The sequence below is a fragment of the Ictalurus furcatus genome, chromosome 5, assembly GCF_023375685.1.
Source record: "Ictalurus furcatus strain D&B chromosome 5, Billie_1.0, whole genome shotgun sequence".
Taxonomy (NCBI): Eukaryota; Metazoa; Chordata; class Actinopteri; order Siluriformes; family Ictaluridae; genus Ictalurus; species Ictalurus furcatus.
Genome location: NC_071259.1, coordinates 29635919 through 29650497, shown reverse-complemented (window position 1 = coordinate 29650497; position 14579 = coordinate 29635919). Strand labels below are relative to the sequence as shown.

At 42.5% G+C, this 14579-nt stretch overlaps 1 protein-coding gene across 3 annotated transcripts in view; it reads left to right on the top strand.

Moving 5' to 3' along the window:
• The window catches only part of otud5a (OTU deubiquitinase 5a), a 45414-nt gene that overhangs the window by 25339 nt on the left and 5496 nt on the right, over nucleotides 1–14579 (top strand). For all 3 annotated transcript variants that reach the window (XM_053625659.1, XM_053625661.1, XM_053625660.1), the window contains 3 exons: nucleotides 7013–7077; nucleotides 7204–7360; nucleotides 8746–8894. In XM_053625659.1, coding sequence (XP_053481634.1) covers nucleotides 7013–7077; nucleotides 7204–7360; nucleotides 8746–8894 — 371 coding nt within the window. The remainder of the gene's footprint in view (nucleotides 1–7012; nucleotides 7078–7203; nucleotides 7361–8745; nucleotides 8895–14579) is intronic.

The window sequence follows — 14579 nt, the reverse complement described above, 5'->3', positions numbered from 1 at the left end:
ATTGCATGTTTATCCATTTATCGTTACATTTAATATTCGGGAAACATCTGTGAAGCAAGTAGTTCTCGTTTCTCTCTCTCTCTCTCTCTCTCTCTCTCTCTCTCTCTCTCTCTCTCTCACTTTTGAAATTACAGGGTGAAAACATGCAAAACCTTCTGTCTATGTCGGGGGGGAGTTACAGCTTTACTTATGACTGGAACTGGAGACTCCTTCCATAAATAAATAAATGCTACAGGAATGTTTCTACAGGAAAACTTCACCAGATCAACAACTACACACCTTTTTAAAAAATATTTATTTATTTTTGTAACGTTTTCTGATATCGGTCGTATCACCCGCTCGTTGAATGAGTCGTTACTATAGAAACTCTAAGGTATTATAACAGGTGCTTGAATATAAGCCTGTGATGATTTTGAGTTCGAGCCGGTGCCACAGTCACAGCTGCTGTTGTAGAAGATTCATCAACACCTTAGCAGTCAGAGTTGAGAATTTAACATCATAGTGGTGTAAAAATATAAAAGATGTATATTGTGTTGGTGATTTGTAGTGTAAGGTGTTATTATAACACTGTAAACGATTTAACGTAATTATTTACTGAACATGTAGCTTGCACTAGCAAAGCGAACATGCAAGGTGCACGATTTCTCCTAATCCCGCGCGGCGAAGACTTCTCCGAATTCTTATCTCTCTTCTGTAGTATTTCAGCGTGACCTAATTTCTGGCACTCAAACACCTGAATAAGCATTTGAACGTCACATGGAGTGTACAGATCAGCTCTGTATTCTCATAAAGAACAGACGTTTACTCGCCGTGACGTGGTTTGGGGCCCATGTTCTGAAGGGATAACGCTTATCGTAGACGCGCAGGTCTGAAGGGGGCGGGGCCCGTGCGGCACAGCCCAGCACCCCATGCCAGCACCCTTCTCCAGAGCCCGCCCCTTTCTTAGAAGGGTGTTCGGTGGTTAGCAGCTAGATGCTATCTCTGGCCCTCATCAATGAAGACGCTTGCGGTTCCTGTTTCTGCTAAATCGGACTTAGCCTCATCACTTTCTTTCCAGTGAAGCCTATCTGCTTGTGTGTGCATTTCTGTGTAGTCGAGTCACACCGTGCTTTTTCTTCCTCTTTTAGTTCAGCTTTCTCATCATTGGTCACCCGTGTTAGAAAAAGGTCATCATGGTTGTTTCTTGGGTGCTGTGCAAGGAAGCTAGCTCATGTACTGAGCTGCATAAATGACTAGTGCAGGATACATACGTTCATAATGAAACCCCTCTGAGGTGTTTAGCACTCGGTTCCAAAACCTTAGCGGTCGCGTTCCGCATCGAGGTCAAAGGGTTTCAGAGATTTTCAACGGCGTTTAATAGGATCGGAGAAAATATTTCAAGTATAATGGTCAGGTTTCAGTTAAAAACAAAACCCCCCACCATTTTCCAGCAACGTTCAGCATCATACCGGCGAGAAATCTGATGCAAGCATTGGGCTCGAAGTCCCAGAATGCATTGCAGCTACACTTTGACACAGTTCTGCACAAGTTAGAGACGAGTTTGGGGGGTACGAGGTGACAGTGCGATGGTGTTGAAGGTTTGGATGCTGATCTGTTTGATCAGGAGGAGGAGGTGAGAGCTGGAAAGACTAAAGGACTAAAGCTCCGCTGCATCGCTCCTTTTAGGCAGATGTGAAGCGAGGGCTAAATCCCACTGCGCCGCTACGAGTCGAATGACCCGCTGGGTGAAGAATTTTGATAGGACTGCACAAAACCGTGATCAAGCAATAATAAAATCATCTTAACATGAGAGAGGGAGAGAGAGAGAGTTTTTAAAGTGATGCCGTCTTTGATCTGTGTAGTATGACCCATTTGGGGAAATTTCCCCAGGACACATTCACCCACATTCTCACACACACAAAAAAATTTTTGTGATGTGCTAACAAACAGTGTGTGGATTTTCTTCCTGTTTCACTACAGCTGTGAGATTCTTACCACATATAAAGTTTTGCTGTTTTCAAAAACAGCAGGTTAGCGCTCACGCTCTTCTCGTGGTCCCCCCCAGCCCCCCCCCAATGAGCGACGCCCAGGGCACCACGCGGCATTTCTAACCCTCATGAGACTCTCCGGGTTCACGATTTGCCATTCAAATTGAGGTCGAAATTGGGAAAGAACAAAGGCAGGTGTTTATGATCACAGATGAGTCAGATTCATGTAAATGTCCTGCTGTGCAGCGCGGGGAGGGAAAGGGGGGTGTCCCTGCCTTAACCAGACAGCACCCGCTGCTCAGCGCAAGCGACTGAGAGATCCACACAGAGCTCAGCGTTACGAATGGAAACGATGAGCGGAGAGGCGTGAATACCCATCTCCGAACCTGACTGGGAAGTGAAAGAAGTCAGAAATTCCATGCTGCTCTACGTCACAGAGCTGACAACTCGACCTGCGCTCTCTAATGCCCAGAGTTTCGTTTCTCACATAGTTCACACACCTGTCACCTCGCAGTTTCTTTGGGCTGGTGATGAGTTTCCTGAATTTTCTCCCCCTCCGTGCTTGAAACCAGATCAACAGGTGTTCGGAAATTCTGAACCTGAATTGCCTTCGAGCAGAAATTTAGATTAAATGTTCAACTGGTCCTAAGGTGTCGATTTTCATTTCCCATAGCTGCAGCTCGGACGCTCTCGTTTCAGCAGGAAATCGATTCACGGATTTGTGTCAATGCTGTCGTTCTGATCGTTTCTATGGAAACGACTCGCACAAAGACTTGTATGGTGAATGGGATAGTGTTGACACTGGAGACTCCTTCCAAAAATGCTGAATAGACGTCTCCTCACGATGCTTCGTAACAGTCAGTGGGAACGTCGTCACTTCAAGTTACAACAAGCCTTCAGGACCGAGTTGTTTACGCTTTCTGTCCTCTCTGGAATTTCAGTTTGTTTTTGTTTGTGTATCGCGATCGCAGAAATGAACGCAAAATCAAGGGAACTCGAACGTGCCATTTTTAAAAAGTTTCCAGCAGATTTGGGCCAAGACGCATCACGTGACGTCACGTCGCGCGTCCGGCATTCCCCTCTTCGATCCGTGTGCGTCGAACACGAGTACAGCTGAAAGGTCTCGACAAACATCACAGCGAAAAAACTATTTTGTGCGATTGCGATTTCGCCGAATCTCAAGTAGTTTTCCTGCAAAAGAAAGCACACAAATCTCAAGATGCGAGTCGCAGCTCAAGTTTTGGAAAAAAAAAAAAAACGCCGCCACAAGATCGAGCGTTTTTTGGCCGCAACAAAAAAGCAATAAGACTTCCTTCGCGGACATTCTATAACGTTTTAACGTAACTATAAATGGATAAAACGTACAAAGCGTTGTTTGTTAATTAATAGAAACTTGTAATAGTTTGTAAAGCGCTGTGGTATAAACAGCGATAAAACACTTCCTGATGTGCTGATCTTGGTAAATTCTTTACTTCAGGGTGAGAACAGTACCTCCGCTCCATCACGCCACCCTGTCATCGATTGTTTTTCCTCCGTCCGCACATTCCGAAGCGTTTAATTCCTTACTTAAACGATGATACGACCTCGGTTATACCGTGGTATCAAATCCAGTTATCTGTGATGACTACTGGTGGTGGTTGTTATTGTTTTTTTGGGCTTTTTTTTTTTTTTCCGTTCCCCCCCCCCCCCCCCCCCTTGACCCTGACATTAATATGGTTAACTCCACTGACACTATCAAATCTGACTCTTTGATACGAAAGAAGAACTATTTGTTTAGTCGCCCCCCCCCCCCCCCCCCCCCGCTTGCCATCATGAAAGCCCATTGTTTCGGCTGCATCACTACAGCACAGCCTCGTTTAATCATTTATTAACTTTTACATAGAGAAACAAGTGATTTTGTTTCCTTGTTTGAATTTCTCATTGGCAAACACAATAAAGAGAGAGAGAGAGGGGGAGTCGGGCTTTTTTTGTTTTGTTTTTTTCTTCCGTATTGTGGTCTGAAAGTCATGTTGCATTAGAGGAATGAGAATTTTAGACACGTTTTGGTTCCGTCTGCAGGACATCGTCTCCATTCATGTAAGGAGAAGAATAAAAACTAGCGGTGGTTTTGCAGTATAATCAGCATGTTTACATGAAGTTTTGAGGAACTTTTCTCGTGTCGCTTTTGTTTTTGTTTTTTCCCCCCCCCCAGTTTGGGTGGACCTGTGCCCACTATAGTGTCAGATTCCTGTTCTTGGCTGGCAGGAGTGGAACCTGATGTGGTCTTATGCCCTTGTAGCCCATCCACTTCATGGTTTTGATGTGTTGTGCTTTTATGAGATGCTTTTCTGCTCACCACGGTTCTAAAGACCGGTTGTTTGAGTTACCGGAACCTTCCTGTCCGAGCGAACCAAACGGAACTGTTTTTTGTTTTCTGCACCATGCCGCGTAAACTCTAAAGCAATCGTCACCGACCCTGTTCCTGTAGAGCTACCTTCTTGACGGCTTTACCTCCGACCATAATCGTGCCCACCTGACCATCTAGTCCTTGCCTTAAGAAGTTCTTGATCGACTGAAATTGGTTGGAGATTGAACGTGCAGGAAGGTAGATCTCAGGGAAGAGGGTTGGTCACCACTGCTCTAGAGACTGCTGTGTGTGGAAATCCCAGGAGATCAGCATGTACGGGTGTTCCAAATAAAGTAGTTCTATTTTTACCCAATCCTGGAGTAAAAAAAAAAAAGAGTTCCTGTGGACCGAGAGCGAATGATAAATGATATTTTTCAAGAACGACTATTTTAAATCCTCATTTAGCGCTTTCTTTTTTATTATTTATTTATTTTTTTTTTTTAATGGCAGATATATTTTTGAGAGGAAACACAATTATTCAAAATGTTGATCTGAATGCGAAATACTTTTTGTTAGAACAAAGATAAATGCTAATTGGTGCAATATTTCTGCTCATTTTGTGTAAACGATGACGGGCGCCCATAATCCTGGAGGACGTGTGTGTGTGTGTGTGTGTGTGTGTGTGTGTGTGTGTGTGTTTTTAAATTCATTTTTAAAAAATCATAGCAGAATTAAACTTGCGTTATTGCAAATTTTTTAATAATTGCTGGTTAGTGTGTGGATTTTTACAGAAAGTATTCATTCGCATATCAGTTGGTTTCTGTTGTGCACACGCATGACTGCTCGATATTTTTAAACTTCTGCAGTCCTTGGACTTCAATGACTAAAAATAGCAGTGGCAAAAACACCCAAGTATCACTCAAAAATGCATGAAAATCAGATTATTTCCCCCCCCAGAAATAAATGGAAACCCCATGAAACGCGTCAGGCACTTATATGCAGTGTGAAAACGCGCTATTATTTTTCGTCAGCCTTTTTTGGAAGGGACTTGAGCGCAGCATCCGCTGCCTCAGTGTGTCACAACAAAAGTAGGTTGATACCACGAAAGAGGAAATTAGTCAAGAGTTTCTGAGAATGTCTGCGGTCGGGGGTCATGTGACTTTTCGGAACGATCCCCGAGTCATTTGCATATGGCCGCATTGGTGAGGAAGAGGCGGAGCTTCAGTGAGGAACCTTGTTGCCGGATTGTTTACATCGGTTTGCTTCTTTTTAAACTCCTGCACGAATGAGATGCGCTGAGATAAAGCCCACCGAAACTGACACCCATGTAACAGGCTGCACGGCCGTGCACCGATGCATTTGTGCAAGAGACCCAAATAAAGGTGTTGAGAATGAGAACTGTTAGTTACTTGGGTCCTCAAGGCGTCTCTGTATAATTAAGAGTTGGCTTCTTAAATGGTTTCGACTTGTAGGGATGGGTGGCTTAGTTAGCACGCTTGCCTCACACCTCCGGGGTTGGTGGTTCGAATCCCGCTCCTGCCCTGTGTGCACAGAGTTTGCATGTTCTCCCCGTGCTTCAGGGGTTTCCTCAGGGTACTCCCTAAGTCCAAAGATGTACATTGGAATCTGATTGGCATTTCCAAACTGTCTGTAGTGTGCGAACGGGTGCGTGAATGTGTGCGCAATTGTGCCCGGAGTCCCCTGGGATATTCTCCAGGTTCCCCATGACCCTGTGTAAGATAAGCGATATGGATGGATGGATGTTGTAGGGGCTTGCAAGTCGAAATCAAATAAATGTGGTGTTTTAGAGCTTTTAGTACAAGTCCACAAAATTTTGTGTTTTGTAGATTTTGTCGTTTTAATTTTAGAGACGATACGGTAACTTTTTTTCTAAAGATTTGTCCAATTTGCGTCCAATCCAATGCCCTCAAGAATACGTTTGTCCCTCCATTGTAAGCCGAACGGCTGGGACAAATCGCTCTACAGTAGCTGCAGGTTGGCATCCGACACCGAGGCCTTGGTGTTGTCGTGGTTTTAGCTTCCTGTATGTTATCATGAAAATGTGGTTGGAGTTTGTACGAGTGTCTACGTCTCTTCCCCCTTTAAAAAAAAAAACAAAAACGTAATCTTTTCTCAGTCATTTGTTCAACCATCACAGGCTAACCGTGACGTTCACTGTGGCGAGACGCGCCGTTTAATATGAAGCTAATTAGGGACGTTAAGTAAGCGAGGCGACGGGAATGAAGTCCGTGTTCACGCAATAGTCGCGGAAAACAAAGTCACTAAACCGCAATTAACAGTCTCGGTTAGCTAGGAAAATGTGAATTAAAGACAAAACGCTAATCTCAGAGGAAGAGTTTGTACTGTTGCACGATAGTTAAACATCGGCTAAGTTAGCTTTACCGTACAAGTAAAGCAGCCTAGCTCAAATTTAGCTTTTGGGTATTTCAGTTACGCCCTTCCACTTGCTCTGTCCTTGACTTCCTGTTTCAAAAGGAAATGCATTCACGCACAGAATCGATTCATACATTTCGACGCCACTTTAAGAGTTCTCCAGAGACACAAACGGAAGAACCCCTTCACCTTGCTAGATGGAAAGTGTACTGATTATAACATTCCTGAGGTCTCTGGAGCCCATGCTCGACACCCCTCACACATTTTACCAGCTCAAATTTGGGATTTCAGGCTGAACATTATTGTTGTACGTGTTTCTTCACAGCTGATCAAGTTTACGGAGACCAAGATATGCACGAAGTCGTTCGCAAACACTGCATGGACTACTTGGTGAGATTTTTTTTTTTAATTTCCCCCCCCTCCCACCATCTTCTTGCCAAGCACTGGACCCAGAATACATAAACTTAGAAAATTTCTGAACTTTTTTTTTCTTTTTTCTTTTCTTCAAATCCCCAGATGAAGAACGCAGACTACTTTTCAAACTACGTGACGGAAGACTTCACCACATACATCAACAGGAAAAGGAAAAACAACTGTCACGGGAACCACATTGAGATGCAGGCCATGGCGGAGATGTACAACCGGCCGGTGGAGGTGTACCAGAACGGCACAGGTGAGAACACTTCTTCTGTCATGAAGGTTTAAAGCGGGTTTTTTGTTTTTTTGGGTTATTTTTTAGTGTGCTAATTCGGTTCTCCACACGGAGTCAACCATAACGTTGGCGGTGCGACCTTAGCTCAGGGATATACGACTTAAGACACCATTACTCCTCGCTACCAGTTCAGCTTAAAATAGCACGAACATGACATGGTTGCCTCATAGGTCAAAAACACGCACAAAATAACATCGTGACGTCTGTCATTTATACGGAATAGGTCACTAAGGCACCGTAGCAATAATAGAAATGACTTTATGGTTGTTGGCGCAACATTAGTTTTTTATATATATATATATATATGACATAAAAAATATATATAAAAAATGACATGGAAATGTTTTTATGTACCTTTTAAGGTTTCAGTCAAGAGACTGAAACATTGTTAGCTATGTGCTTCACCCAGTCAACGTCTGTGATGATGACATACTCTATGGCCAAAAGTATGTGGGCACCTGACTATGACATCCATATGCGCTTGTTGAACATCCCATTCCAGATTAATTGCCCTGTTTTTGCTGTTATAGTAACCTCCAGTCTTCTTGGAGCATGGCTTTGGGGATTTGTGTTCATTCAGCTACATGAGCGTTAGTAAGGTCAGGAACTGATGTTGGGTGAGGAGGCCTGGGGTGCAGTTGATCCTAAAGGCGTTCAGTGGGGTTGAGGGCGTTGAAGGTTCTGTGCAGGACACTCAAGTTCTTCCACTCTAACCTTGGCGCTCCATGTCTTCATGGAGCTCGCTTGCAGGGGCATTATCATGCTAGGTCCAGTGAATTTTGTAATGCTACAGCATACAAAGACAATTGTGTCGTTCCAACTTTGTAGCAATTTGGCCATATAGTGTATCCCTGCGTGCACCTGACCATCACACACACCCATATGTGGTTCTTCCCAACGAAGACATTCTGGACGATTCCAACAATGTGGAAACAGTTTGGAGAAGAACCACATATGAGTAGTGTGATGGTCAGGTGTCCGCATACTTTTGGCCTCGTGGTGTATTCGCTGCTCATTTCCGTTTCGAATTGTCTGGGTGTCAGATAAGACAAAAACAGATAAGCGTGTGCTGTGACATTTCAGGAGTCTGAGGTCTCTGCTAATGACACAAAAATAACCATGTTTCTGATCCTTATCTGCAGCAGGTATGCTGAGCATTACTGATCGCTATCTCAAGACCTCGTTGCACCTAGGCTTGATGTTTGCACTGTAAATAGATTGTTTTTTTTCTTTTCTTTTTTCCGTTTTCCCTTTTGGGTGTCTGCCATTTTTTGTGATCTGTAGTTATTATTGAATAATAAGAGACCACATTTAGGTATGTTCCCCTACCCCGGCCTGTTTTTCAGAACCAATCAACACGTTCCATGGGATCCACCAAAACAACGACGAACCAATCAGAGTCAGTTACCATCGGAACATTCACTACAATTCGGTGGTGAACCCTAATAAAGCGACGATCGGAGTGGGGCTCGGCCTTCCTGCCTTTAAACCAGGGGTAAGTGCATATGCTGCGTTCCAATCGACTCGGAAGTCTGAGCTCGGAATTATATGATGGTTGGACTACGAAGTTGGGGGGGTATAACATGGACGCTTTTGTGAAAGTGTGTTTTGTTAGCAGCAAGCTAGTCGGCTTGCTCAGCGTCAAGTAAATTTTTAGTTTTTTCTTTCTTTAGCTCATTACATTTGGAAATTATGGTTCAATACTAGGGGACATGATGGTTGGGGGGCGTGGCCCGATTTGAGGCTTGTCGCTTCCGACATTTTGTCCAAAAAAAATCAACTGTGTGGTGTCATTACGATTATTTTACTGCTCTGGATCGAGTCGGAGCCTCCTCGATCCCAAATCGTAAACATCAAACTTGATCGGTATGGAAAATGGATGGAAGGAGGGTTCTGTCCTAATGACTGTACTTAGGCCTGGCTTATACTTCATCAGAACTGCTTCTGAGAGCTGAATGAGCATTTCTGAAAGCCCTGAGTGTTCACAGTGTTTCTAAACAGATTTTAGCCATCCATCAAACAAGGGGGCGGAGCATTCGTTATCTGTACAAATTAAATGGCCGTGCTGCGATCGAGCTGTCTGAGGGTTTCGCTCTTTATTATTATTATTATTATTATTATTATTATTATTATTATTATTATTATTTGCTGCAGCTTCATCTGAAGAAGATCATACATAATCGACTTTTTAGATCTTCGTCATATGCTCGTATGACCTGATGATATTACAGTTTCAAAAACAAACAAACTTGTAGGTTACAAATTGACGTGTTTAACAAGACGGAGTTGGTGCTCAGGAGTCCACGAGAGCATGATGGGTCGTGCTGTCCGGGTAGCAGGGAAGGCATTACTGTCTCACCGGTCAATCACTGGGACACTAAAAAAAAACAAAAAAACATGAGCGTCTGAGAGCTCATGTATGAGGAAGAAGGCAGATAGCTCTTTCCAGCATTTGTGTTCCACTGCACTGTGATGCAGAAGGAGCAGCAGATGCACAGGAAGCACATGGAGTCTTCACTCTCACTGCTTGGTCATGTCATGGGTGGAAACTGGCAAAAGACCAAACTAGGAGAAGATTTTTTTGACATTACACTTGTTTAAAGTTGCATTTTGAATTATTACAATTCCCACTTAAAGTGGTTGGCTAATACCTCCAAGACTCCAGACTTGAATCCTAGCTCAATTTTAATGTAACTAGGAAACGTGATGTCGAATAAACCAATCCTAACCCTATAAACAACCCACGTTTGTTTTGTTTATTTTTTTCTTCACGAGTGTTCGGTTCAACCACGACACTTTGGCTAGATGCCACCGAGGCTTTTCACTTTTCACTCTCGGACTCTACGTATGACTGAACACAGGATTTTGGGCCGAGGCCACGCTTCTTGTTTTGATCGCTTTGAACTGAGCAGCGCAGATGCAGATCAGTTTCTCACAGCTGTGGGTGAACGTAAAGCCGACCCACTCACCGCTTCCTCGTTATTTTAATCACGGCTCATCTCCGAGATCGATAAAGTAATCTCCTTAGCGGGTTATACAACGTGTTTCTGCTCTCGAGTTTACGTTCAAAACACCAACGCATCCAATGTTCTCCACGCATCCTGAAAATCCTTGGAGTTTACAGACTAACTGGGAACGGATGGAGACGACGGATTAAAGGTCGCGGAAGTCTTAAGAAGGTTGTGGAAGAGGTGTTAAGCCACAAAGTAGTGCGAGTTCAGCAGGTCTGTCTGCTCCCACATGCACGGTGTGTGTTATGGAATCCACGCTTCACTGTGGACCATATAACTGACCTGCTGCTTAAGTCAACATGACATCGCGGCGTGCGGGTGTACAGGTTCACGCTTTCATACATTAGCCAAAAAAAAGAGCTCAATTTAAAAAACAAAAAGGAAGAAAGCCCCTCCGGGATTTTGCGATGACCGAAATTAACGCAAAATCAAGCTTTACTACACAGTATTCGGAGGAACTCGCGATTTTCTTTTCTAACTGACCGCGGATTCGGGCCAAGACACGTCACGTGACGTCATCGCAACGCACATTCGGCCAAAGCCCTCTTCGATTCACGTGTGTAGAACACGAATACAGCTAAAGGTCATCACTGTGCAAAACTATTCCGTGCAATTGCGATCTCGCCAAGTTTTCCTCAAAAAAAAAAAAAAAAAAAATCGCATCACGATTCTTGAAAAAAGCTGCAGCAAAATCCAAGCGTTTTTGACCATCTCAGAAAACCTGGAATGTGATATTCTTTGTGATATAGTGTGGAATCCTGTACGGACTGAGAGGTCGTTATTTATTCATTTATTTTTTAATGCACTCAAATATGGATGCAAATTTTTTACAGTCGCATTCAGATTTTTAAATTATGTACAATATTTACTATTTGAATATATTTGAATATTAGATTAGTCTAATCTTTATACCAACACGGACGGCATGAACATTAGCAGTAGTGCTACATGCAACGGTCTGGAATCTCATCACATGAAATACAGTTTGATAGCAAATTTTGAGCTTTCAGCTTCTTTTCTATTCATTTACACACTAGTGTGGTGTTTTCCGCTCGGTTTTACATTTCTTAAGCTTCCTGTTTTAAAATATTTATGTAATGTATGTTTTTTTACATTTAAGCCTCTAAGTGGCTTCTTATTCACTTTATGTGCTCGTTACGTGGGGTATAATATAATAGAGATATAATACGAGACCTTTATGCTTAATCAACCAAGGGCGTAACCATGGTATGGACATTGGGGGGGGGTCCGACGAACTCGGCGGGAGGATATGCAAGTGAATGTAACGTTAATGGTCAAAAAGTGGAACTGACGTTAGTCTAGCCTACTACGTGGGTGTGCAAATATCAACAGTTAATTGACGTTCGTAAGAACAAACCAAGCCATGGTATGATGCCTTCGATACTAAGCTAAGGTCACCTAGTATTTAGGTATCTAGTTACTTACTGTCTGAAAAAAAGCTCGTATGTTCTGCTGCACTTTTCTACGCTTGGCTGCTGTCTCCATTTCTTACAGACTGAGCTGCTAAAATATAACAACGAACTTGCGTTGAGTCTGGGCGCGACCAAGGGTACAATTGGGGGCGGGGCACACACCGATTTTCCTTAACAAACGGAAAAATATTAAATAGGAATAGACATAAATAAATAGAATAGATGAAGAACAGACAGATCCGCTGGCAGGGTTCATTAAAGGGGGGCATATAGAAAATATTTTGTACTGTATATTGGGGGGGACAGATTGGTATTTCCTCAACATTGGGGGGGACACAACCCCACCAAAGAATGCGTGGTTACGCCCATGTAATCAACAGATGAAATTTATCCTCAGGGAGTGGGGGGGGCAGGGGGACAAAGAGTATGTAGTATCATGTTTAGGACACGTTCTGTTTACTTGTTTTATTGAATTTTTATTTTAAAAAGTTGTGTTTAAAAAGGAAAAAAAGAAAATTGCTCTGTAGATCGTGTTTATTCAAAGACTTTTTTTTTTGTAAACAGGGATTTTAACAAAAGTTTCAACAAATTAATCAAGAGGTCAAAAACGTATACGTTAAAACTTTAATTGTTTACATGTGGAGTTATTATTATTTTTTGACACATTTAATTCATGAAAGTTTAAATAGCACGTATATAGTAAAGTTTGTTTCGGTTTTCTTCACATCTAAAAATTGACTTTAATAAATGCTCCATTTTATTGAATGTTGTCTGCCGAAGTTATTGAGACTGGAGAGTTCAGAGACCGTGTTAAATCAGGTCACGGCGTCGTCCCGCGCTCACTGGTAGAGAAGTCGGAAGTAGATGATAGTCTGAGCTTATCAAATCCTGCTCAGGACCGTGTCCCACAGAGCTTCACTTCCACAACACCCAGCGCAGTCTGAGCGGGTGTTGGGGGACATTCCACACGTCCGTGGCTCACCAGGTGCCTAATGACAACAGCAGAACGCGCCTCAGACTGTGATCTTAAAGACACGCGGCACGCTTTCAGAGTTATTTACTTGTCGGAGATGCGTTCAGGAGACGACTTTAAGACATAACGTTTACAATCACATGACTAAGGTTTACTTATAGTTATATGTAGTGTTATAGTTTATAATAATATCAGAATCATGAGGTGATTTGGTGTAAGTAGTCAGTTAAGGGAATTTTACTCGTGTATGATTTAAAATGATAAGTGGGGATTTCATTTGACGTCACTAGCTCGGGCGTGTTCTTTTTTGTGGTTGGAAACGATGGAGTTACTCGAGCTTTAGGCGAACATAGCAAAGGTTGTATAGAGACAACGTAATGTATATTAAAATGTTCGCATTAATATCAACCTAAAAAATGAATCGGAAATGAAAATCCAACCGCTTTGTGGTATAAATTTGTTTTTTTTTTTTGCCTTGAAACGTGTAGCGTTATTCGATGTGTTGACATAATTTCCACTGAAACAGGAAGTCAGGGCGGGGCATGTCGAGTGGCTCCTCCCCCTTTTTAAATAGTGTTCAAAAGCCAATATCGGTTATCTCGCTTCACAGCCCGGGCTAATCTGTACTTACGGTTCGTACCTCGGACGCGAGCCCGAGTAATAACGATGCGTTGGATTGCGTCGGCAAGGCGGTTTTTATAACGCTGTGCAGAATGATGTCATCAAAATTGTCGATCCCGTACTGGTTGTAGAGAGAGACTGTAAATTTTTGAACGCGTGTATCTTCTAAAAGAGAGTTTTTATCATTGTGTTGAAGCACAGTAGCTTACAGATAACCTTAAAGTGCACCTATTATGGTTTTTCAGATATTCCCTTTCGTGTCGTGTGTTATAGAGCTGTTTGTGAATGTAAAAACGTCTGCAAAATTTCAAAAATCCAAGCGCACGACAAACGGGGTTATTGACTCCCAAAAGAAGGAACCGATTCTGAACAGCTGAAACGACTCGTTATTGATTCCAGACTTTACTTCCTGTACTAACCTACGTAGGTTTGTACCAAAAAGCCCCGCCTCTGCTCTTCATCGGCTGCTCGGTGACAGCTGTAGACCAATCACAACAGACTGGCACATCTGACCAATCGGAGCAGAATATGCTCTCTGAAAGGAGGAGTTTAGAATGAATCCTTTAAAACGGATCATTTAATGAGTCGTTTGTGACACTGGGGTGAAAAAGGTAATGCTGCAGTTTAAATTATGAGCACGTTAAAGTGTTTTTTGACCTTGGATGCGTGTAAATATATCGTATGAGACCTTTAAAACAAAATTAGGCACGGTTCAGAACTGTAATAGGTGAGCTTTATGGATCGTACTAATTCGTGAAACTTCCATTTTGATTTCACGGGAACTTGAAATGATCTTATTGATTTTATTTATTTATTTTTGTGTGTTCAAGAAGACATTACTTGAACACATAAGTGAACACATGGGTGGAAGGGTAATCCATGCTTTAAAGCTTCTAAGAAGATCAACAACGTCTCAGTGAAACGAACATCATTGACCAGAAACAAGGCCGTCCTTTAATGTGGATGTGTAAATATAAAGATACGAAGGGTAACTTTTATTTCAGCATTACGTCAAATGAATTACTCACTTCATTGTTCATGAACAAGACCAGAACAGAGAGTGTGTTCAGATACGTTCAGATACTTGAATACAGTTGGGGTTTTTTTTTTGTTTGTTTGTCCTTTTTTTTTTTTTTTAAAGT